This window comes from Euprymna scolopes, chromosome 31 (assembly GCF_053919585.1).
Source record: "Euprymna scolopes isolate OS-2025 chromosome 31, ASM5391958v1, whole genome shotgun sequence".
Classification (NCBI taxonomy): Eukaryota; Metazoa; Mollusca; class Cephalopoda; order Sepiida; family Sepiolidae; genus Euprymna; species Euprymna scolopes.
In genome coordinates this window covers 34,318,482-34,345,827 of record NC_136512.1, presented here as the reverse complement: position 1 = coordinate 34,345,827, position 27,346 = coordinate 34,318,482, and the positions used below count along the sequence as shown (strand labels likewise).

General features: G+C 35.6%; 1 protein-coding gene across 1 annotated transcript in view; it reads right to left on the bottom strand.

Moving 5' to 3' along the window:
• The window catches only part of LOC145255685 (visual system homeobox 2-like), a 353,145-nt gene that overhangs the window by 25,703 nt on the left and 300,096 nt on the right, over nucleotides 1-27,346 (bottom strand). The window contains exon 5 of the mRNA XM_080114250.1: nucleotides 10,729-10,852. Within this exon, the coding sequence (XP_079970376.1) occupies nucleotides 10,729-10,852 (124 nt within the window). The remainder of the gene's footprint in view (nucleotides 1-10,728; nucleotides 10,853-27,346) is intronic.

Below are 27,346 nucleotides of genomic sequence, written 5' to 3'. Positions count from 1 at the left end.
AAAATCCACTATAAAACAACCAAACCAAACAATACAAACTAACGATTTAAGATACATAGAGCTTGAAAAATGAATACCTTCTACAAAATAACTGGATGCAACACGAATAAAAAAAAAAACTGGATTTGGCACTAAAATACCCTGGAATGGATTGATATGCCGTAATACAACGAATTCACAAGTTGACGTGTAACATGTTTCTATTTAGTTTTATTACTTACGTGCCAAATTATGAGATTATTAAGAAAAGATTGCGACATAATTATTACTACATATATTATTTTAATTTGAATTCATTATTGAGATGAGTATTATTTATATTAATTTATTTATTGCGGACTATTTTTTTTTCATCTTTATTAGTTGTTGTTTCACGACATTTCGGCCAACTATTCCTCTGCCCTTCGTCAAGTGGTAACCACGACGGATAGGAACTTCGAATCTCCTAACTGCATTCTCAGCAATCACTGCCATCCGTAGTTGTTGCCGTCTCACAACTAAATAAATTAATATAATTATTACTGTTTTACAATTTAATTTCATTCAATTCAAATCTCCAGCAAAAATTAATGCTTCACTCTATTTCTATTTCTTGTAATTATTCATCAAGCAGTTCTCCATATTTGTCTCCCAATTTTTAATTCACCGTCTGATCCGAACTAATATTACATTGAGAATTCTATTGAAAGAAAAGCCTTGTTCTAATTATTTGCTTATGTGATGAGGAGATTCTTGCTGATGTGAGGGTTGATGTTTTCAACTACCGTGAAATTTCCACGGGTTCTGCTAGTTAGTAATACTTGTACTCACTAGGAGTTCCTATTTACAATGCCTCCCCACGTGACAGAGTTAGACACCAGGATCGTGTTTTAACTTGGATAAAAAAGGAGCAAAAATAAAAATTGTCTTAGTCGTGAAGGATTTCTCTTCCACTGGCACAGACCAAGAAACTGAAGTGCAGCATCTGAAGAACAAATACTACACTTTGATCTTGGCCCGAGGAGTTATTCAGAGATTACTCACTGAAAACAATGTAAATGAATTTGTGCTATCGCAACAGCCGTTTGCCATCTTGCTGGCAGTGACCATTGGTATTCACTAGAATTTGGATGGCAAGCGTTTTCGCACTTATCTAGTAAGCATCTACCTAGTGATTTCTCTTTTCGGTCTTTCCATCATCCTTGACCTTCTTTGAGTACTTGGTGCTGCATCAGTTGATGCCGTTATTTTGTTTAGGGTGGGGTGGGGGGTAACTTACAATTATACAATTTCAATTTTCTTGATTCCATATAATATTTTTTATATACGTGTTTTATATCTGTAGCAGTTTCCATGTGTCCAACTTGCGTCATGTTTATTAATCTTCGTATTCAAGAGCTCCCCTTCATATTTCAATGATTTTTATCATTGTGTTGTTGTTGTTGCTGTTGTAGTGTTAGTAGTAGTAGTAGTAGTAGTAGTAGTAGTAGTAGTAAAAAAATGGTGATGTTATTTATGTGGAGCGGCGGCCTTTTTAAAGATTGTCATTGAAATATTGAGATGTTCACGTGGCCCGGGAATGATGCTTACCTGTCCAGAATTGGAGTGGAGAAGAGAGAAGATGAAAAAGATGAAGATGTTGATGCGGTGATTGTGGGGTGGGGGTGGTAGAAGCGATTAGCAAAGACGGCAAACAATTAAGAGGGATACACTTGACTCGCCGGAATCGAGTCGGCAAACTACAATGTAATTGAAGAGAATCGGTAAATAAAGACCAGCATGAAACACATGAGGAATTTAGATATCGTCAGGCGCCCTCTCTCCCCTTATTCCACCCCTCATTTTCCCCTATCTACTCCCCCCCTCTCTCTCTCTCTCTTCCCCTCTTTCTCATCTACTATCAAATATAACCGTAGTTTCCTCTCCCGGTTCTCTCTTTTCTTCTCGTCCTCTCATCCTGTGCTCTCTATCACTACCTTTTCCTCTCCGAATTTATGTAACTTCAAGACAGAGCACTTTCAGTATTTCTCCTCTTTCCATGTCTACGTATCTGATTGAACCTCTCTCACTTTCTCTCCCTCCCTCCCTCCCTATATCTATCTATCTATCTGTCTATCTATCTTGCTCTCAGTGATTCTTTCTTTTTTTTCTCTGTAACTATGGATTAAATTGTATTATTGCCTGTGGTGATATTTCTTTTTACTTATAATGGGCTATTCTAATATTTTTATTCTTTTCGTTCTTTTTTTATTTAGGTCATTAATGTATACGCGCATATATATATATATATATATATATATATATATATATATATATATATATATATATATATATAAATGTTTAGAGGTACAGAATTTAAATAAAGTTTTAAATATAATGGGCGGAAGTCTCTCGAGAGCTCTTTCAGCTATCATCTCAGCAGGAGAAAATCGATAGCGTAAAAAAAATAATACTATGTCGAAAGTAAAGAGTTCTGATGGGGAACTATTGAATGTGCCAAAAATAATGGCACAACGAGGGGAAAAAAATGAAAAAAAAAAACAACGGGAGAAAAGATTTACAGTTCCCCAAAGAGAAACAATTCGTTAGATGTTTCTTTCTGCCAGCACAAAGAAGGTTTCCGCACCGCAATATGGATCGACTCCAAAATCTTTAAATGGTTTCTGGAGTCCGCTCTATGTAGCACCTCGAACCATTCAATTTTATATCTATCGGTACAGCATGGGTTGTCAACCAAATGCTAGCCAATATCAGAATCCAAGGCTGCAGAAGGAGGGAGACTACCAGGCCCAGTCCTCCCTTGTCTGATCTTCGATGGAACATGCTGGTTTATACGAGTCAAAAGATGCAAGGATGTTCGCCCAACATAAACAGCATCGCACTGGCATTTGAATTGATATACAATATTGCTATTTTGGATGTAAGGCAAACTATCCTTGCGAAAAGAAGGAAATGCAGGTCTCGTAGTATATACCAAGCGCAAGGACACAGAATAAAAGCAGTCATAAATACTTCTGCGAATCTGTTTGGAAAGTCTGTTACTCTTTTCCACAATCCACGGTAATTTTAAATAAACCGGGCATTTCAAAGGTCCAAACTTTTTAGGGGATTTAAAATTCGCAACCTTTTTGAAAATACAGTCATCAATAAGGTCAACAGGATAACCATTATTGATGAATATTTCCCTGATCTTATCGAGTTCGGCGTCCAATCTGTTAGGTGAACAAATCATCAGGGCTCTATGTACCAAAGTATTAATTAAGCCGACCTTACGTGATTTTGGTACAAAAGACAACCAGTTCACATATAGGCCAGTAAATGTCGGCTTCCTATAAATTGTAGTGAGAAATCCCCCCCTTGAGCGTTCGACAAGAACATCCAAGAAGGGAAGCGAATTGTCCTTCTCACTTTCCATAGTGAACGCAAAGCTCCATTCAAAGAATTCAACCTATCAGAAAATATCGACGCTTCACTTTGCGATGGAAAAACAGCAAAAATGTCGTCAACATATCTGAAATATGCAGTCGGTTTTGTCATAGAATTAAACAGAACGGATTCATTGTACCCGACGAAAATGTCCGCTAAAGTTGGGACCAACGGACTTCCCATTGAAACCCCGTCAACCTGACAGTACATAATATCACAAAAACTAAACGTCACAGATTTTGAGCACATTAAAATGAGTTCAATAAGAATCTCTTTAGAAAAACGTGGAGCAGTCAGGCGACCATCGTAAAGCGCGTCGGTACATATACGTATAGTCTCATCCAACGGTATGTTGGTAAAGAGACTAGATACATCAAATGAGCACATAAAAGATGTCTCTGCATTAGAATCCAACCCACGTACATAATCAACAAACGTAAAAGAATCAGGGATACAGTGCGTGGTATATAACTCGCGCACAGGTTGCAGAATTTCTACAAGCCATTGAGCCAAAGAATGTTGTGCCGAACCAAACATTGATAAAACAGATCTCAGTGGAACACCTTGCTTGTGTATTTTGGGGAGACTATACATTCTAGGAAGTTGTGAACCAGAGGGTCTAATCCTGTCATAGACGTTCTTGCAAAAAATTTTCTTTTTAAATAATGCAAGTAGACGTCTTTGCATTTTTGCCTCGTTCTTGCAAGTATTATCCGTCAACTCGACAGGGCCAAGTTTACGGATTTTCGAAACATCATTGAGAATAACTGCCATTTTCTCAACGTGTTTCGATTTGTCCAAAATCACCATTCCTGCACCTTTGTCTGGTTTTCACATATAAATATTGGCATTGGATTTTAACGCTTTCATAGTTTTAAATTGTGTTATGTTCCAGACAAAGCCGCTATAATCAACAGGTGTGCTACTGTATCGGTGAGCTAAGGCAACTAAACTAGATTTCATCCCAGAAATTCTTTCCGGAGAAATAGGAACATTATGTCTCAGTTGAGAGACCAAAACTTCAAAGGCAGAAAGTGTTCGCTCTTTATTTATACTGGTTAGGGGAATACAAAAATCCAATCCCTTAGACAGAACTCTATTTTCAATTTCTGTAAGTTCCGTTTTCGAAAGATTGAAAATATGGTTGCTTCCATTAATGGGTTCACACCCATATCTTCTACGAACCAGAAGAGCAAGACGTTTATTATTGTCTTTGGAAGCACGTTGCTTAGCAAATTGATCACCGATGGATAAATACTTGCAAAAGCGGAAAAAGTCAAAAAAGGAAAGGAAACCCTTAACTACAGACCAGAGGTAATTACGATTACTAATATACACCTCTAGCTTCTCCGCCAACTTATTAATATCGTCTCGTATAAACGCTCGCTCCATGGACAAACTAGGTTTCACCCGAGATGCAGCAATGCGTTTACTGATATAAAGTGGGGCCACATCTTGTTCTAGACAAGAACGAAAAAAAAAAAAACTATGGAGAGGTTGGTAGATCTAATTCTACTCCTTATTCGAATAATAGTATTACAGGTGTCAATTTGTACCTTTTCCGAAAATATTTAAATAAATGTTTAGAGGTACAGAATTTAAATAAAGTTTTAAATATAATGGGCGGAAATCTCACGAGAGCTCTTTCAGCTATCATCTCATCAGAAAAAAATCGATAGCGTAAAAATAATAATACTATGTCTCGAGAGGCAACGCATAAAATTTGCCAAATTTTTAATAAACGGCGTCAAACCGTCGGTGGAGAAAGGAGCTCATCAAACAGCTGCCTGACATTTTAATCTCTTTTTATAAAATGACTAGCGAGGGGTACCCGGCATTGCCCGGGTGTTTGGAGGCGTGTGTGGAAACTCCTGGGGTGGGGAGGGGGGTTAAAAAAAAGTAAGTATGAGGATCGAACCCGAACCCTTGAGGCAAAGTTGTAAATTAAAGTGTGAAAAAAAAAGTGCGACGTTAACCATTGCCCCACCGCGAGATGCTAACGGAAACACGTTCGAATTTATTTAATTACTTGGATTTAGCAGGTGCCCGTTTTAATGAGTTAATGAGGTCAAGTTTGACTGCGGGATTTCATTTACTGCTGAACGCTTTTTTTCCCCAAGATGTTATAGGAAAAAGACTAACCCACATGCGGCGAGCGACAAATGTTGAATATTTATCTTCCCGAAATCGAGCAAATTGAATAGACAGGCGAGCTTCGTTGTTAACTGTGAGATATTACGATTTATATGTGATATAAAAAGTTTTAAAATGTTGTGAAGCGAACAACCGCTTCTCTGAAAAAAAAACCTTTTGTAGATACACAGAAAAAGCGACACACATACATACATACACACATACATACATACATACACACATACATACATACATACATACATACATTTTCGCTTTTATATTTATAGATGGAATGGAACCAAAACTGAATCTTTTAATATATGAGAATTTGTTGAGCATTTTTAATAACGTTTTAATACTTTTCTATTCGTCAGTTTAAATGTTTCCAAATTCCTATCGAGCTTCTTCGAAAAGTCACGAAATAATTCTGTTTTTTTTTTGTTGTTGTTGTTGTTTTGTTTTTTTTACTATTAACAGAAGATAAAGACGGCTAACTCATCTACGAAGACACAAGAATGTATTCTGACTGATTTAAAATTTCAATATTTTTTTCAAACAGAATATTTGAAAACTGCTGTTTTTTTTTTCAAATATTATTTTGTTCAAAACAAAGGGACGCAATTTTGTATTGACAAATGAAAGCAAACAACAAATGACATTTAACCGTGGGGGGGGGGGGGGTATTCCCCGAAAGAGAAAGTTTTAGGAATACGAAATTATTAAGCGGTTCTCAGTCGCATATAGAACCCGGTCAGAGAAGATGACCTTATGTTTTCGGCAATTATTGCAGTGCGATGTCGACATCCTCCAACATACAGCGCCTGGTATGTCCAAATGGTGACCCATCTGGTGCTGATCAAGCTCAATGTTGTTCAACGTGGGTGATCTGGTAAGAAACTGTGTGTACACCGTGATTATGCCGTATACTTCTACTGTTAAATGCATTTGTACAAAAATAATTTTTACCCAATCAAAGAAGGAATTAAATCAAATTAAGTTTTATTTTTCTCAATAACATTCTGCCGCAATCAACCAAATATACTGGCGAACCAGAATCAAATATCGACTTTGTAGGGCAAAAGCTATCGATGACAAAAAAAAACGATAAAGAAACTGACTTTGCTTTTATGTATTACATAACAGAAGTCTCGACGCTGTTTATCGTATGATAGTTGGTAAGAAGTTGTCTACCAGTCTGCCCATCGAACTTAAGGTTGAAATAGTTTTTCGTCGATCTGTCAAGCTTCAGTTAGAAATAGCGTTTTTGTTATTCTGTTACACTTAAAATTGAAACAGTATTTTCATCGATAAACGCGCAGATTAAGTTGACGCATTTTAATTTTCTTTTTCTTCTTTTTCTCTTTCTATATTGTCTTTCTTTCTTTCTCGTTGTTACTGTTGTTCTTTTTGTATTTGTTGTTGTTCATATGTTATTGACTTTTACTTGTCTAGCTGTTGTTGTTGTTGTCGTTGTTGTCGTTTTTGCTCTTGGTGTTGTTTTATGTTTCAGTTGTCAGTTCTGGTTCTTCTGATGTTGCTATTGTTGTTGTTGTTGTTGTTGTTGTTTATTTGCCTCTCCACGAGGACAGAGTTAGATACAAAGGTCGTTTTTCATGTTGCTATTGTTGTTGGTTGCTGCTGTTTTTTTGGTGTTAGTGTTGCCACTGTTGCTTTTATTGTTGTTGTTTTTATTGTTATAATGTTGCTAGTTTTATTGTTGCTTTGTTGTTGTTGTTGTTGTTGTTGTTGTTGTTGTTGTTGTGCTGCTACCGTTGTTAGGATAGTCGCTGCGTTTTTCTCTGATTGTTGTTGTTGTTGTTGTTGTTGTTGTTGTTGTTGGTGGTGGTGGTGGTGGTGGTGGTGTTGTTGTTGTTGTTGTTGTTGTTGTTGGTGTTGTTGTTGTTGTTGTTGTTGTTGTTGTTGTTGTTGTTGTTGTTGTTGTTGTTGTTGTTGAGCATCATGTATTGACTTGGCATGAATAAGATGATTATTGCTAGCATTCATTTCCTTGATACCTGTCTAGTTATAATTCTTTCTAGCAAGTCACCGGCTATTTATGGGACGAACCACATGATGGTTGCCAACATCCTTAAATGAAAACGTTTCTGCTTCTTTTGTGATTGTTTCCTTGTTGATGTTTCTGTTGCTATTGTTAATCTGCTGCTGCTGCTCTTGCTGCTGGTGTTGCTCAATTCAATGCAATTAAATCTCTAGTTGAAAAAATACAACAGACATTCAAGTGATATACCCTTTTCCTCGAATGGCCCATGGCTTCAATAAGTAATGATTCAATAATAAAGAATAAATTCATCGATAAACGCGCAAATTGACTGGACTTATCCTCGGAAACGGACTCCATCCTTCACTTTCGTTAGGTGCGTGTCGAATTCACCAAGTGCGTGATGACTTTCTTCTTTTTTGTCCGTTTCTCAAAGACAGTGAAACTCTTTGAAAGCGTCTACCGGACGGGTGGGGCAGGGTGATCGTGAGAGAGGGTAAGTTAAAGTCCCAATTAGAGGGGTGTCTGTTTCGATAGGGAAGGAGTAGACCGGGAAAGGGGGTTGAGGGGCTTTGGCACGTAAGCCGGAACAGTCCCTTAATCTGGCCTAATTGACGTCATTGGACGAAAGCGGATTAACGATCAGAGAAGTCGGCAAGGGTCAAAAAGATCGAACGTACACAGATTCGGCGGAAGGGGGAGGCGTGAGAGAAACGCCGGAATCTGTAAACATATGGTAGCGCGAATGATGTGTGTGCGGAGGCAGACCGCACACAGAATGTATAATTGGCTTTAGAAAGATTCTAGTTAAGCGCTGCGAGTCAGAAAGCCATTTTTTTTTAAGAGATCGAGAGAATGAAGTCAGAAAAGACAATAACTTGATTTGAGTTCACATTCTATCTAAACTCCCTTCAGCTCTAATTTATAGGCGTCCCAAATAAGTTTTCAAACCATGCGTTTAAACTTCCAGCAATTAATTTTAAGAGCAACCAACGCACACTTGTTATTTCTATATTATTAGTTAATAAATATTTGATATCTATCTGAAATCGAAACTTTACTATTACGCGGTAAATTTGTATATTAACAAAAAATAAATGAAATTCTGCCTTTTAAGAGATTACAGATGAATACGTGTGTACACCTTCAAAAAATAGCGGAAAAAATATTATTTTAGAAATTAGAATCAGTTTCGTATACAAACACGATTCCTAATATATAGGCGAACATAACTTTTTATGGTGATTAACTAAATTGTTTTGACCACTAAATCCTAGTGACACAATCACAAAACTATAGATAATAGACAACAAAACTGCCCCCCCCCCAGAGAAAAAAATAATAGAACACTCAGGGACAAAGTTCTCTCTGATTCTCTCTCCTCTGATCTCGAGAGCGTGGTTCAGTGGGGAAGATGTGGCTGGTTACCTTTAATGCATCCAAAACCAAGTTCCTATCCTTACATCATCAACGCTCTGATCCCCATCTGGCATCAATTGTGATGGATGGCTCTCGTCTGGGTGAGGCCCCGTGTTTTGACAAGCTTCTAGGTTTGACCTTTACTCCTGATCTGAAATGGAACACGTACATCAAGTCTGTTGCCAAGGTCGCTGGAAAGATGGTGGGATCCTTCTACCGCTCCAGAAGATATCTCACTACTGATGCAATTCTCTATCTATATAAAAGCCAAGTACGTCCAAGGATGGAATACTGTTGCCATATCTGGGAAGGAGCTGCTAAAAACAGCCTATCCTGCCTTGACAGAGTACAAAATAGACTTCGTAGCTTAGTGAGGGATGCCCTTTTCTCTACCCTGCAACCTCTCTCCCACAGAAGAGACGTTGCGAGCCTATCCTTGTTTTATCGTTATTTCCATGGCAGGTGCTCGTCTGAACTCCAATCTCTGATCCCCCCTCGCCAATCTTTCACGAAAAACACCCGTCTAGCTGAATACACTGTGAAAAATTTCCCCCACTCTATATCTGTGCCTAAATCCAAACGCGGATTCCATGAACAAAGCTTCTTTCTTAGAACTGCACGCCTGTGGAACTCTGTTCCGTCTGCCTGCTTACCACCTGACTACAACTTGGATGTCTTCAAGTCCAACGTTAACAAATTCCTAATGAACCGCCCCCTTAAGTAAACACTTCATCAAATCTACACACTAACATTATGTACTTGCAATAACCCTTATCCCTGAGTGGCTTCCGGGCCTTGATAAATGGTGATCACTGTTTAAAAAAAAATTAAGCTTCCAGAATATATTTTTTTATGATAAACTGACTTAAAATGATAGAATGATCGAAAAATTGAAAATCATTGTGCGTTAAATTTATACAAGAAATTAATTTAACCATTTTAAATGCTAAAACAATTGTTTTCTTTTTTGTTCGATCCAGATTCTCCAAAGTGTTGACATTACACTACACCTCCCCCTAAGCCTTACTCTATATAATACGCTCCTCCTTTATCTTAGAATTCGATATAACTCCCCCCCCAACATCGTCTATAATTTTATTGATTTATTTCGTTCCTGCTGAATCCCACGCTAGACGTCGCATCCCCATCATGTTACCTAGCATCTTCTCTACTCTTCTGATGAGAAGCATTTGGCTTCGAAATACCTTGGTATCAAGAGTCCCCTCTATCCCTCAACTAAATATTTGTATACTCTTATTGAATAAATGAACCATTTTATATTTACAATATATAGTTTTTGTGACTTCATTTTCCATTCTTACTGTTTTCATATATAAGCTCCAATGAAACTTGTTGAGCTTTATGTTATCCAAATAACTCTCCTCTTATAGAATTGAACTTGCTCTCTTCTTCTAACTCACTAGGCTATACGTATATATATATATATATATATATATATATATATATATATGTATATATATGTATGCATATATATATGATATATATATATGTATATATATATATATACATATATATATACGTATAGCCTAGTGAGTTATTTGTTTTATATAGTTTATATATATATATATGTATATATATATGTATATATATGTATATATGTATGTATATATATGCATATGTATATATATATATATATATATATATATATATATATATATATATATAAACTATATAAAACAAATGTGAAGTAGATGGGTTGGAATTAGATTTTAGAAATCAGATGGACGAAATACTCTTTGAGGTTTTCCTACCTGTATCCTGTCTTCCGGAAGGTCTGTCTTCAGAGACAACACTTCCCGCGCATAAACATCCGGGTAATGGGCCTCTTTAAAAGCTTTCTCCAGTTCTTCCAGCTGGTAGCTTGTGAAAATGGTCCTAAAAAAATAATTGAAATACAAAACATTAACTTTTTTAAAGGATTCGTAATTTATCGAACTCTTAATAATCAAATAAAGTTTCAATCGGTGAAGTTACAAAAAATGAGAAAGAAAGAAGACATGTGAATCAGGAAAACAGGCGACACGTAGTCCGCAGCAAAAGGTATCCGATATTTTTTTTTATTTTTCAAACAAAAAGGAATTAAATCAATAAATATTTCCTAAAGTAATATATTTTTATAATACTAAAAACGAATTCAAAAACAGTAAAATAATAACATTTTATGCCGAAAACGAATTTAGTATAATGCGATTCTTTATCTGGCACTGTTTGCTGCTGACTTTGCGTCGCTTGTTTTTTTTTTTTTTTTTTTTCTGATTCACTAAGGGGACGTCTCAATCTGGAAAGTGTTAAAATTAAACGCAAGAAAAATGTATAAATCTCTATAGGAAGTAGAAAGATAACAAAAAGAAAATAGATATAAATTAGAACCGTTGGTTGTTTGACTTTTTCCCCCCAAATCCCCCAAACACTTGCATCGTGTCAGTTCCTACTCGCTAATTTTTGTATGAAGCGACGGATATATGAATACACTTTGCTCTTAACTATAGTGATTAATTACGATAACCAATGGTGAAAACGTAAAACAAATTTGGAAAACTAGCAATCTCCCAGCGTTGCCTGGTCGAAAAATACGCTTAAATATGATATTTTAATTCATGCAAATTTCGTATTTATTATTATTTTAGAGCAAATTCTCTATTGATTATTATATTATACCAAATATATACAGTAATAATTTCGAAAGTTTAACAAATGACTTCGATTCCATTAGCTGGGATCCAAACCTAAATATTCAGTGCTCCAGATTTCGTCGTTATTTAACACTTCGTTACGTCTACCATAAAAGTAACTTTTATTGACTATGGTAACATTTATTACTTGTATATTTATATCATTATATATATAACATTTTCTCTTTGTAAGGAAACAGCATTTAGTTGGTCACTCTTAGCTACGAATGGAAACAAAGTTGATTTAAAAAAATATTGTATATTATATATATATATATATATATATATATATATATATATATATATATATATATATATATTAGTGTTGTGCCGATGAATCGGAATCGGAATCGGGAATCGGTTAAATCGGTAATTTTCGGGGAATCGGAATCGGCATCGGAATCGGAAAAATTTGTGTATAATTTCCGATTCCAAAATCGATTCTTTGAATATTTTTCAAAAGTTAATTTTCAATTGCTTGTTCCGATTATAAATATTTATTTCTTTTAAACTATTAGTAAAACTAAACTCTATAGATCTACGTACTCGTTATAGAATGAAGTTCTCATAACAAAATCACGTAATTTCATTAAATAGTTTTTGTTTTACGCTCCCTTGACTAATTATCGCAGTTTTTTTAGGAAGATTCCGAATTTCCCAAATCGTTTTTACGGCATAAAATAAAAACTATTTCATGAAATTACGTGATTTTTTTATGAGAACTTCATTCCATAACGAGTACGTAGAATATATATATTTTTTTATTTTTCGTTTTTTAACATAGTGTAAACTGCACAAGCACCCTTTTTTAATACGTGACGACAGTTTAGAGCTTCATCCTAGATCTAAAAATAATTTGGTTTTTAGTGGGTTTACAAATATCGTCCAAAAGTAGAATTTCAATGAGGGAGGACTTTTAAATGTAAATATAATTTCTTTTTCAATCTGAAAAATTTCTAAATGTTTTCTCTTTATCTATTTTATCCAGACTTTGATAAATTCATTGTGAGATATTCATGTATATTTTTAACTTTTCCGAAACCCGAGAAAAATGCGACGGTATCAGACAATGTGGCTCCAGGAAAATAAAATAAAACTCTATTCGTTTGAAATCTTTTCATATTAAACTCCTTGAGAAATTTGGCAAGTGGGTGTGAAAAAGTATTGTTGTCGAAACCAACGGCATCGAAGGTGTTAATTACCCCATAATACTTTCAACTCAACTTTTGAGTGAGATTGGCGGGCTTCAGCAGGCCTCCGTGATATATATATATATATCTCACGGAGGCCTCGGCTTCAGACGGCATTGGCGCCGTCGTAGCAATCCTTAAGTATAAACATAAACAATACCGGCAGAATCAAAGAAAATCACACTGGAAGCATATTTCAAATTAAATCAAAGGCCAAGCCTTTTCACAATTTTGTCCATTCCTTGTTGGTCCCCCCGATTTATCGGAGAGGGACTATAGTTTTCAGTGGCGTTCTTCCGTTCGTCCGTTCGTCCGTTCGTTCGTCCGTTCGTCCGGATGATTCCCGGATAACCGTCCATTACTTTTTTCTGAAATTTTGCCACAAGTTGTACTCCAATACGTAGATGTGCACAACATCGAGTTTTTTTTTAAAGAAAACTCTCGTTGCTCCCCCAGGGGCTGAAAAGGGGTCAAAAATGCCCAAAATGGCAAAAATGACACTTTTGGCCCCATAACTTTTTTCCCGTCCATTAGATTTTACTGAAACTTGTCCAAAATGTGAAGGCAATTGTTGCAAATGTAAATTCAGTATCGCTGACCCTGGCAAAACTCTAGTTTGCGCCCCCCGGGAACTTTTAGGGCTAAAAACCACCCCTTTTTTAGGCTCTTTTTTTCATATTTGTCTAAAATGTGATTATGTATCTCTATTTAGTGTTTTTATATGGTGCTGAACTCAAATTTACATGTCTTAAAGCCTGAAACATAGCCGTTTGTCCATTTTTACAAGTAATCAGCTCCTCCATGGGGGCAAAAGAGGTAAAAAAAATACCTCAAAATGACTCTAAATAGACAAAATTGACATATTTTTCAGAATAACTTTTCATCCATTCATTAGATTTTTCTGAAACTTGGCAAAACCATGGGCATACCTGATATACACCTGATGGAAGTATCACTGACCCTGGGAAAAATCAGAGTCACAAGCCCTGGAGGTTTTAGGGCTAATATTGGGTGTGGAGCAAAAGTTGAACTTAGTCATTTTTCTGAAAACTTTTGAAAAATTTTTTTCACTCAAAATTGTTTTTTTATCAGTTATATATCACTTTTTTTATCACTTTATTCGACCCCCCCTCCTCACATAGAGGGGGGCCATGCATGCACGGCTTGTTATATTTGTCAATACCGATTGCCGAGTGAGGGAGCAGCAAACATACCGACAAAACCCAACACTTTTATATTCTACTTTTCATTTAATTAGCAATAATGTTTGATATTATTTTTCTGGGCAAAATATTTCTTTAATTTTAGACAATTCTTTCGCTACTTTGAAAATAAACTGCATTCTTCTAAAGGTTACCTAGCGAATTTTCGCAAAGTTTCAATTTTTGTTTGGTTTATTTTACGCATATAAAATAAGTTTAGATCTTCTTTAGTTTTACTAATAGTTTAAAAGAAAGAAATATTTATAATCGGTACAAACAATTGAAAATGAACTTTTTAAAAATATTAAAAGAATCGATTTGGGAATCGGAAATTAGGCACAAATTTTTCCGATTCCAATACCGATTCCGATACCCCCAAAATTACCGATTTATCCGATTCCCGATTCCGATTAATCGACACAACACTAATATAAAACGATTAGGAATTTAAAATAGACGGTCAGTTTCACAAATAAATATAACGTAACATGAGCTGTAGTGTGTTACCAATTTTAAATTATGTGCGCTTATTGGGGATAGGGTGTCTACTTTTTAAGCGATTACACATGGTTTTACAACGTTGCAAACCGAACTTAATTTAGTGGGAAACACTTTAGTTAATATCCACAAAGAATTAGGATGGCCAGAAATGATGATCATTTTACGTTATATTTATATTCGAAACTGATCTTACACTCTAAATTCTAAATGATCGCTTTTCTTTCCGCCAATTAAAAAAATGTTCTAACACGTAATCTATAAAAGTAATATTTCATTTTGGAATAGGGATTTAGCTGCGAGAGAAAGCACAAAAAGCTCACGCAATCTCACGTTAAAAATGGTTTTCATAATAGTAATATTATTATTTAGAAATTCGTTCGTAACAATGAGATGTGGCTTTGGTAAGTGGCGTTGTTAAATATATTGTTCTTACATCGTTTTCTTATTTTGCCTACCAATCTTCGAATATTTTCCACTATTCATGTAAGTAGCATGTTATACAGTAAATACGAACTGGTACAATATAGCTTTGTTTTAAAATCAAAATAAATGTTTTGTTGTGTTACAATTTTTAATCAATTACAAGGCAAACATTTGAGATAAAATATACGCGGACATTAACCAGGGGTTTATGTAATAATTTGAAAATTTACAAAAAAACAAACAAAAAAAAAATCTCTAATTAAATATGTATAAATTTTACAAGAATCGGAATCGGAATCGGGAATCGGATCGGAATCGGAAATTTTGAACGGAATCGGAATCGGAATCGGAATCGGGAAAAATTTTGGCATCGTCTCATCACTAATATATATATATATATATATATATATATATATATATATATATATATATATATATATATATATATATATATATATATATATGAAGAATCTTCACATGGATGAAACGAGTAAAATTATGTGTGGATTAATTATCATATAAATTTATGCTTCAATATTTTACAATATAATAACTATGTTACTTACTGTTTAATATGCAAATATATGAAGTAAATTCATAGAAACGGAAACCAAATAATCATATTCTGGAGGGGTTATGGATCTTTAAATGATTTCAGGAAGGAATATGGGCCAAAAGAGTTTGCAAGCACTCATTTATCCGCAATAAATACCATTTTTAAACATGATATAATTCCATTTTTAAACATGATATAATTCGAAAGATTGTGTCATCATGATTATAGTACCATATATTAACAATTAACAGAACAATACGAATTTATGAAACTATTTAACCCTCTATTCGCTTTCCTCCATTTTTAATCAAATTAATCAGCCTCCTATCAACAGAGGATGTTAATGTATGCACTTGCTGAGGTGTGATTTCAGAAGATACCTTCTTGATTCTCTCCCAAATGTCTTTTTTACTATGGAATTGATGCCCGTTTTCACAAACCTTCCTCTTCAGAATCGACCAGAGGTTCTCTATCGGATTCAAATCCGGGCTCTGAGGTGGCCAGTCCATCAGACGTTCACCAGAGATCCCCTTGTCTCAAAGCCAAGCTTTTGTGAACCGAGAAGCATGGCTTGGGGCATTGTCCTGTTGGATAATTAAATTCTGGTTGAGAGCATCATTTTGTGAATTCAACCAGTGCAATAAATTTGCTTCCAAAAACTTGCAGTAGTTCAAAGAATTCATTTTGACACAGTCAGTGACAAGAAAAGGACCAACAATCTCACTTCCAATAATACCAACCCAAATCATCACTCCTCCTCCTCCCTTTTGACGTCTGAATCGCAAGCGTGTGCTATTGCCTTTAAGACGCCATCCCTTGGCCAAACCGTCGGGCCCGTCGAGGGTTGCTCTGGCCTAGTCAGTCCAGAGAACATTTTGAAAATTGGTTTTCAAATATTTAGTGGTCCATGTTAGTCGCTTCTGACTGTTTATATTATTCAAATGATGACATTTTGTCTGTTTCTCTGGTCGGCTTTCTGTTTCAAAATCCGATTTCGGGACCTTTTAGAGATGCCAGACATTCCTGCATGGTCGAAAATGGCTTTGCTTGTGCTGTGTGGGTTTGCTAGCAAACTCCTCTTGATTTTTCTAATATCTCGTGTTGAAGTCACCTTTGGTCTGCCACTTTTATGCTTTTTTCTTCCATCTTTGCCGTCAATGACGAAACGTTTCACAGTTCGATGATCTCGTTTCATAATTTTCGAAATTTCCAATGTAGACATCTTTGCAGCAAGAAATGTAACAATTTCACCCTTATCCCTATCTGTCAACATCTTTCCTTTAGCCATTATCAATAAATTAAGAGCACCTGTATAAACTTTTGGCTCACCAGAAAAGTGGAAAATGTCGAACTATTATTAAATTCTGGCTTTTATCGTAAAAATGTATTAATGGAACGAACCAGAATGGCAACCAGCAAATAATGGAAGAGTCCAAAATGAAAAATAAAGCAAAATTAATAAAGAAATTGAGAAAAAAATAGGTCTGAAACTCTTTTGACCCCCACTGTATATGTATACAGGGTGATCCCCCCCCCCCCCAAAAAAAAACAAAAACAAAAGCTAAATCGAGGTCATCTAGAACATATGCTGTAGAACGGAGAAAAAAGTCCAAAGACCCTAGTGTTTTGATGTGATGTTTTGAATATAATAAACTAGTTATGATCAAAGATTCATTTCATTCGGACAAAACACTAAGAAACGAGCCCTAATTAGAGTTGGGGCCGTTTTTTAGGTCACCCTGTATATATATATATATATATATATATATATATATATATATATATATATATATATATGTGTGTGTGTGTGTGTGTGTGTGTGTGTGTGTGTGTGTGTGTGTATTAATGTACGTATGTATGTATGTAAAGTTTTTATAAGGAATAACTGATATAAATAACGTCAATCAATAAAGATCGGGCGGTTTGAAGGGTAATTATTTTTACTTCTATCAGTTTATATCGATAAATGGTTTGGAGATGCGGCGGGAAAACCGATGCCCCTCCTCGTCGCTCACTGTTAAGCACGTGATCGTGACGTGTCTACAATAAATGGTATGTACTCTTTTTCGACCGACTTCCTGACACACACGACAAAGGAAACGATTCGTTCGCCTTCCAATCTATTAGCTCGTCTGGCGCGATCGGCACCGAAGGAGAGCTCTCGCTAATTGATTTATACCAATATTCATCACCCCTTCTTCCTCTATTGTCGATTTATGACCATTCCGCTCACCTTAATTCTGAAGTTTTTCTGTGGCACTTTTACTCAACTAGATCGGACCGAATTGCAAAAAAAAAAAAAAAAAAACTCATTGAAGATAATTCGAGGTAACTCATCAGTGATTTAGTGGTTCAGTTGTTTGTTTGAGTCTTGAAACGTCATATTAGTTCTACCAAGAATCCAACCTTGCATAAATCTAAATTATTTCAGTCTCCCCACTTTTTATATTTTCGAATAAATTCAAAAATCATTTGCATAGCAATACCCTGTTAACATATACATATAAATATACCTAACTTCATTTTAATGATGGGGCGGTTCTAATATATTTCCTGATTCTGAAACAATTGCCGATCTTGTTCTAAATTTTCGATTCCGATACAATTATCCATCCGATTCTAAAATCGCCTAAAGTATGAATTTTTGTAGGGGCGGGTCGTTATTTAGTGGAAGGTCGTCATCTATTTTAATATTTTTAAATTAAATTTTACCCTAAACAAGCTACAGTGCAACTTGGAATTAGGGGGCTACTATCAGTGACATCATTTGCAGGAAGATGAGCAGCAAGATGTCTGTTCACATTACACTTGAACTTCTGCATGTCAGTATAGTTGGGAAAGCAGAATCCCGGAAGAGATTTCCAAAGTCTAGCAGTTCTAGGGAAGAAACTATTGAAGTAGAAGGCTTTCTTACATTTAGGGATCTCTACTTTGTATGGGTGGGATTTAGCTGCGTGTTGGGCTTGTCGGGGGTACAAAGGCCTATAGTTCGCCAGAGCATTGCCGAGGGGGTACAAGTGCTTGTAGTTCGTCAGAGCATTCACCATTGAAATACTTGTAGAACAGCCAGAGGGATGCAACATTTCGTCGATGGAACAGAGGCGGAAGCTTAGTTGACAGTTCAGGACCTGCTAGGTTGGCAACTCTTTTTTGAATCCTGTCCAGGAGTGAGAGTTTAGTAGCTCTCTCTCTCTCTCTCTCTCTCTCTCTCTCTCTATATATATATATATATATATATATATATATATATACAGACCAAATGTGACAACAGTACTCCATACATGGGAAAATGGTGGCCTTATAGGTACAAGATCCTTTCAGGCGTAAGTAGCTTTCTAGCACGGTAGAGAGAGTCCACCGTCTTCGCAGCAGACTTAGTAATGCTCTCAATGTATCTGTTCCAACTCATGTTCTTTGTGAACGTTGTGCCGAGGAGTTTAAAAGAAGTACTTTCAGGTAATGTGTTTATGGCTATTGCTATTGGTGGTAGAGAAGGTTTCTTGTAGTTATTGAAGGAAACAAGTTTAGTCGTAGCAGCATTGAAAGATGTAGATACACGTTTCTTTTAATTAGTTTTTTTTTTATATATATATAAAATTTTTAACATTTTCCTCGATAGTTTTCACTTCTGTTATATTTCCTAATTATCCGCTAGTGTAATTTTTACCTGTGCCATTTTACCGTGCCATTTTCCGGTGCTGTTTTTAGCTAGATTCATTATTATGGTCGATAGATTTTAGTTTAACTAGTAGATTAAAATCAATAAATATTTATCATTTCATCATTACGGCCAACAATAAAACATTACGTTTTAAGCATTAAAAATATAAGAAAAAAAGGAATCGTTTTTGGCATCGGAAATTATGCTCATTTTTCTTAATACAATTCCTATTTTTACGATTCACGATTCAGATATATCATATAATATAATAGACAGTTCAAATGTGTAGCCATTGTGTAGGGATTTTTTTTTAGTTAAGTGTCAGTGGCCTAAAGGTAGAATACTAGACTATGAAATTTGGGGTGATTTTTTTGACTGGGCTCAATTATCCCGACCAGAAAGTAATTATCACTTCCTACACTAATGATTACGTAAGCTTGAAACACTAAAGTCCTTAGATATACAAACAATTGTTCATACCTTTTTAAAATATTACAGTTATATATCTATATATCTATAAAAGTGAACGTGTGTGTCTGTCTGTCTGTCTGTGTCTGTCTGTCTGTGTACATTTCCCTACGCAATAACTCTGTCAATTTTTAGTCTATAGACTCGAAATTTGAAATACCGGGTACTGAGATTTGGGAAAATCGATGTGACGGGTGTCAGCCAGAAATTTGGCTGTTAAGGGGTCAAATTTCAACGATTTGACCTTTAAGAACCCTACCAAACTCCTCCGACAATTTTGGGTTTAGACACTTGAAATTTTAGATATAGGTTCTTGAACCTGGATCTAACTTAATAAAGTGATTTGAGCCCGAAACTATAAATTTTAAGGGGTCATAATAGGGGTTAAATTTAAAAAAAAAATTGACGTCTGCGGTCTATACCAAATTACTCAGACAATTTCTGGTCTAAACATTCGAAATTTTACATAAAGGGTATTCAGAGATAGGGCAAGCTTTTTAATCAGTTTTGTTCGAAAATTTTTAGTTACCAATATATAAATGTATGTATGTATGTATGTATGTATGTATGTAAGTATGTATGTATTTTGCATGTCTGCCTTAAACTTTCAATAGAGGCGACGGATTTTACCAAGATCAGTATCGTTTTAAAGTTCGACCTTTCATACGACAAATATCGAAAAATTGGCTAAAAACATTAATATCTTCCCCTTCAACTAGGCACTTTTCTACAGGGGGTCACTTTTTTCGCCGATATTTTTGAAAGTTATCCTCTCCTTTAGATTGTCCAGCCTTAATTTAAAAAAAAAATGTCGCTTCCGGTTTGGCGGTGGTTGTTAACGTTAGGTTTTACCCCGTTCTATTCCTCCTTTGCGGTATGGGTTCGAGCTTGCCTTCCTACTACCACTTTTTTTTTGCTCACCATACACATCCGAACACCCGGGCAACGCCGGGCTGAAATGCTAGTACATATATATATATATATATATATGTATATATATGTATGTATATATATATATGTATGTATGTATGTATGTATATATATATGTATGTATATGTATATGTATGTATGTATATATATATGTATGTATGTATGTATGTATATATATGTATGTATGTATATATATGCATGCATGTGTAGATGTATGTATGTATATATATATGTATGTATATGTATGTGTGTATGTATGCATATATATGTATGTATATATATGTATATATATATATGTACGTATATATATATGTATATATGTATATTTGCATATATATATATAAATAGATAGATGATTGGCATGTCAGACAAGTGCCACTCCCTTAGTCACTGAAAGTCCATGTGTCCGAAGATGATTAGCCTGAGGGAGTATCTGTACGAAGATGTTATAGAGTTTTCGCTTTGTTCGACCGGTAAGTCTCTCTCTCTCTCTCTCAGTTCAAGATCCAGCAACACGCAAGAGCAAGATAGACAGCATCAAGTCAAACTGCAGATCAGCTTAATGCGAGTGCTGGTCTTCCGCTTTATATTTTTTTAATCAGAGATTTGCTTCTCCTAGAGGAGGTTGCCTTTACCATGGCTTACGGGAGCTCTCTCTACCCCAAAGATAGATAGATAGATAGATAGATAGATACATATATACATACATACATACATACATACATACATACATAGAAGAAAAGTCTGATATAATAATGGTGGAATTTACATAAGAAATTTCGTTTAAAATTATCTCAACTAATCATGCTCAAAATTAAAGAAAGAAAAGGTAGTTTAATATCTTTACGCAAATAATAGCCATAAAATATAGAAAGATGTAGAAATCCGTTTCCCTCTAACAAAAAAAGACATATCTTCACTTTAAAAACCTGATTTAAAGGCTACTCTGATTTTTGGAAAGGCACACACACTTGTGTATGTGTTTGTGTATGTGAGTCATAGATCCGAAGAGAGAGAGAGAGAGAGAGAGAGAGAGAGAGAGAGAGAGTGAGAGAGATAGAAAGAGAGAGAGAGAAAGAGAGAGAGAGAGAGAGAGAGAGAGAGAGAGAGACTCCATAGGAATTAATGTTCTTTTCCAACTCCTTCATTCCGACTTTTGGCTGGTGCTGTTTTGTGAATGCGTAGTTTGTGTGCTGCTTCCGGTCTTCAGCTTCCGGAATAAGTCATTTCCTTCTGTGGCATTCCCTCTCGATAATCGAATCAAACCGACGCTACTCGAACCAGTCCCGCCTTCTGACCACAAAATGAGGCCCATTCAGTTTGTCCATCTCCGCCCCCCCCCCCAATCTCGCCTACAGGGTCGTTTATTTCGGCAAACAATACAAACTATTTCCACAGCTTAATGGTGATGGGAGCAAATGAAAAAGCGTTGAGGATGTGACAATTTAGGCATGTCCTTTCATCGCTTTGATGAGCTTTGTCCGTCAGTCGGTGCGTAAACCGGATAATCGTCCACGCTCAAATTGCTGAATAGCATTTCCGTTAGTCTGTCACGTTTATGTTTTGAAACAGCATTTTTGTTGCTCTGTTAAGCTTAAAATTAAACTAGAATTTCATTAGGCTGTCATAGTTCAGCTTCGGATCATATTTTCATTGAAAATCGACATTTCATTGGTCTGAAGTTTTCATATTCTTTTATGCTTAAGTTTGAAATGCTATTTTCATTCATCTATCAGGTTAACGCTGGAAATAGCATTGTATTTGTATGTTACGCTTAAGTTTGAAATCATATTTCCATTGGTCTGTAATCTTTGAATGCCTAATTTTTAAATAGTACGCTCATTTCTCTGTAAGGCTGAAATTTCAAATGATATTTCTATTGGTCTGTCACTTTTAAGTTTGAAATAAAAGGTTGATTCTTCTGTCACGTGTAAGTTTGAAATTATATTTTCATTGGTCTGTCTGGCTTTAGTTTGAAATATTATTTCCATTTTGTTGATACGCTTTAATTTGAAATGTCATTTCTATTAATCTGTCATGCTTTTTTCTTAATTTTTTTCACCCCCAAAAAGGAGTATCGGAAAGTAAGGGACTACTATTTGGAATCGTATCTAACTGGGGACTGTGGGGAGTTGAGCAGCGAGATGTCTGTTCACATTACATTGAAATTTCAGCAGGTTATATTGTTAGTTTATGAAATTAAGGGTGACTTTTTGACTGGGTTTAATTCTCTCGACCAGAAGGTAATTATCACTTCCTACACTAATGACTCCGGAAGTTTGAAACACTAATGTCCTTATGTATAAAATAATTGTTGATATCTTTTAAAATATTACAGTTATATATATATATATATATATATATATAGAGAGAGAGAGAGAGAGAGAGAGATTGATAAACGATGATTGCAAGGTCTTGTCAAACGAGTGCCACTCCCTCAGTCATTGAAAGTCCATGTGTCCGAAGATGATTATGTCTGTGGATGTTTCTGTACAAAAATGTGATCACCGAGTTTTAGTTTTGTTCGACAGCTGAAGCTTTCTCTCTGTTCAAAATGTTGAGATCCAGAAACAACCAAGAGCAAGATAAGCAGCAACAATCTTCTGCTTTATGTTTTTTAAAAAAATATTTTTTTAAATCAGCAAAGCAAAAAATAAGGAGAAAATTCCAATGTCTAACAGTCCGAGGGAAAAACTATTAAAGTATGAGGCTTTCCGGCATTTAGGCGCTTTAGGAGTGAAGGGGCGGAATTTTGCTCTTGCATGGATTAATCAAGACTATATACGGAGGCACAAGTACAATTAGTTTTTTACGGCATATTCAATTAAATTAGTTATAAAGCAGGCACACACAAGAATGCGACATTGCAGCGCTTAGACAGAGGTTGAAGCTTGGCAGACAGTGCAGGACGTGTAAGATTTGAGAGTATTTTTTACTCTGCCTATGAGTAAGAGGTTAGTTGCAACAATAGCCCATGGGTGAATTGTGACTTTTTAAATGTAAAGATAAAGGAAGCCCAGTTTATTTGCAGCGATCAATGTTTTCAATGTATTTGTTCCAATTCATGTTTGCTGTGAATGTTTGAAAGATGAGCTCTCAGGTGGGGTATTTAGGCTTGAAATGATATTCCCATCGGTATGTTACGTGTCAGTTTGAAATCATATTTTCATTGGTTTGTCTGGTTTAAGTTTGAAGAAAATGCACTTTAATTGTTAAAGCGCGGGTAGAAGAGACACATCTTAGTAAGACACCCACCTTATATATGTATATATATATATATATATATATGTGTGTGTGTGTGTGTGTGTGTGTGTGTGTGTGTGTGTGTGTGTGTGTGTGTAAAAACAATTACGTGTGTATAAGGAAGCTAGAATTGTGCAATCCTCAGCTGATTCTTAAGTATGATGGCATTGATTATATTATGGGTGGCTAGTAAAAATCAAATATAGTACTGATATAAGCTAAGGCGTACGTTTCATTTCATATTTTTTTCCTATATTTGAAAGTTTTCATAGTACTATTATTCCACCCATGGCTAAAGGGAGGGTAAATGGATGCATACAATGTATAAGAAAAAGTAATCCTATAGCCCAACAAAAAAACGAACTCGAAATGCTGAGTCTACTGTCCTCGCTGCTAATCACAACTTTTCCATGTGCACGCGTAGGTATTAATAGTATTTGGCAGTAAAATGCGCTTGTCCTCAGGAATTTTCCTCCCCACGAGGGCAGAGTTAGACACAAAGTATATTTTTAAACTACTAGAAATCAAGCTCCCGCAAAATGGATACTTTGGATTGGTACGAAAATAAAAATTCCTTTAGTCTATAAAGACTACTCCTCCATCGACAAGAGAGCAAAATACCAAGTTTAGTATTAGAACAGATATTACACTTTGCTCCTAGCCAAAGAGCCAAGAGTCTTTTAAATATGTGCTTCTCGACCATTTGGCCCTTCTAAGAACAACCTCCACAAGAATAATCGTCATTTTCGATGTGTTTAGTTTTTTTTTATTCCGCCCTCCCTCCTCCCTTTTTCGATCCCACCCTCCAACCACCAGATTTATCACCAACCCATCTATCTCCCAGCTCTTCTCTCCTAACGCTTACCGCATCCTCTTTTTCATCCATCCTGTAATTCAGTTATCCCCGTTGAAAACATTTGCTCAAAGAAAACAGAGAGACAAGATTAATAACTGGAAATAGATTACCAAATTTGATTGAAATGGATTACGAAATAAAAAAAAAATGGCACCGAAAAAGGAGAAGAGTTGCGGGAGTTTCAGTAACTCAGTTATACAAAAATGAACGAGGAATAAAAAGATTGACGTGTATATTTGTATTTTTTAGTGTTCCGTCGACATGACTGTCCCTTTCTGTCTTAAAAGACAATGGGCACTTTCTGAAAGGGTGTCTGTGCGATAAGTTCCTAAGAGACAACGGTTACATCCTGAAAGTATGCCTGTCCAATGAGTACTTTGACACTTTACTTTTTCTGAATACAATGGGCTCTCTCAGAAACGGTGTCTGTGTTATGAGTTCTTTATTCTATACAGAAATCTATCCAGACAAAGCATGAAGCCACTTTATGTAAGGAGTTAATAAAAATGAAAAATAGTTATCGCAAAGACAGGGGATGCTTATTGGCTTTAGTCTTGAAAATATAAGACTATATGTAGGAAGAAAACGGTCAAAAGGAAGGGAGTTCCATAAGCCTACAATTCTTGGAAGGAAGCTGGAATAGGATGTTGTATAACAATGGAATATCATAATGTTAAATTTAGAAACACTGTTAATGTTACGTTGAGTGTGTGTATGAATATGTTCCAAAGCAACGTACGTGTTGAATAGCAGGGTTTATATTTTATCTTTATATTCATGTACATGTAAATGCGTGGGTGTATATACGCCGTATCATTTAGTTGATCGGCTAGTGTGTATATTTTAACATTTATGCAACAGTTCTAATAGGAAACGATTGAAGTGGACGTATCGAAACAGTTGTAGACAAGAAGTTCTTTTAACAGGTGTAAATAAACACAACACATTCCTGAATTATATACGAACATTTATTTTCATGATTCCGGCCAGCATCTTCAGAGATTACAACGTCTTCACATCTTGGCTGCCTGAGAAAACGCCGCTCCCTGCGTCATGGAGAGACCAACTCCCCCTTGAATCGTCCGTTTTCTCTGATGTTCAGCTAACGATTAACTAGAAACTCCCATAATCTACATGTCATCACGTGTCTAAGACCCCAACCGCTGACATAACATAAATCTGATTATTTGTTTATCCAAACCAAAAATTATGTTTTCCTGTATTTTCTAAAATCACTTTTTTTGTAGTTGTTTATTATTTCCGTTGTCAAGCCCTTTTTCCAAATCTAATTGTTTATTTTTCTAATCATAATAATTGATCCAGCTACCCGATGTCACTCAAATCAATTATTATTATTATTATTATTATTATTATTATTATTATTATTATTATTATTATTAATAATAATAATAATAATAATAATAATAATAGTTTTGAGCCTTGGCCTTGCCTGCCACCGTTAACACAGACACTACGCTATGATCACGGCCAAAGGGTCATATCATTACATTAACGCTCTAAGGGAATCCCTGCACAATTAGCATTTCATAATTGATATAGAAATTGCTCCAAGCAAGGCGTGAAACAGGAAAACGTGCTGACACTAAGATTGAAGGGAATTATATATGGAATAACTGATCATGGTTTCATGGAAACTCCTTAGAAGTAAATAATGATACTGATCGGCCGGAAATACCTAGAATAACTTTACACACACTTTAAAAAAAACTCTCATATATGTGGTAACACAAGGCTTGGCATGCATCGCAAAAGACGTTCATGGAAGATCAGAGACTATGGAAAACTGAGAAGTAGAAACACCCACCAAACCTCCACTGGAAGTGTGCAGAAAGTACTTGGCGAGGCTGTTTGTCATTCTAATTTAGGCTAAGTAACGAAAAATTAATGATAACGGTTGTTGTAATAAGGCAAAATAATTTGCAACGGTTATCAAAAGAGGTGGAGAGTGCTGGAAATCCGAGGAGAATTGTTGTCCTTCAGGTTTCAGGGAAAACTTATTGGGAGAAATCACTTGTAATGGGTCATACGAAACAGATAAAAAAAAATAAATAAATAAAGAAGAATGATAATTTATTGGACGAAAAATGGATTATGTTTTTATAATTAATTAATTCTTTTCCATTTGGAATATAATTTTCTCTTTGGCTTTTGCGCGTCTAGAGCCGACTTACAACGCCCACCTTGAAATGGACATTTAAACAAGTCGTTTATATTGTCAAGGGTAAGCAAGCGGTCAACTAAAGACATCATCATTGTGTCGGCCATCTTCTCTTACTATTATAACAACCATTGCGTGTGACAATCGCATCTCCTCTTTCTTGTACGCCTCCTAAATTGATGAACAAACATCTTGCCCCCCCTACTCACTCTTCCTACCAATGCCTAACATGTCTTTGAAAATCTCTCTTCGATTTTCTTCATCCATTCTCGATTATTTCGTCGGTTTATTTGAATAAAAGAAAGGGAAGAAAAAAAAATTCTGTTTCGGCTTTTCAAAATTTTGTAGAGGTCTTTCTTTCGTCCTCCTCGACTCCGGGTCGGCCATTAGAGTCGGGCAAATCTAATCATGGCGGCCATAGCTTGTTCGTTTCTAATAAGATTTAATCTTTACGATTAGTTGCAGATAAACAGTGGATCTAGCCGCGA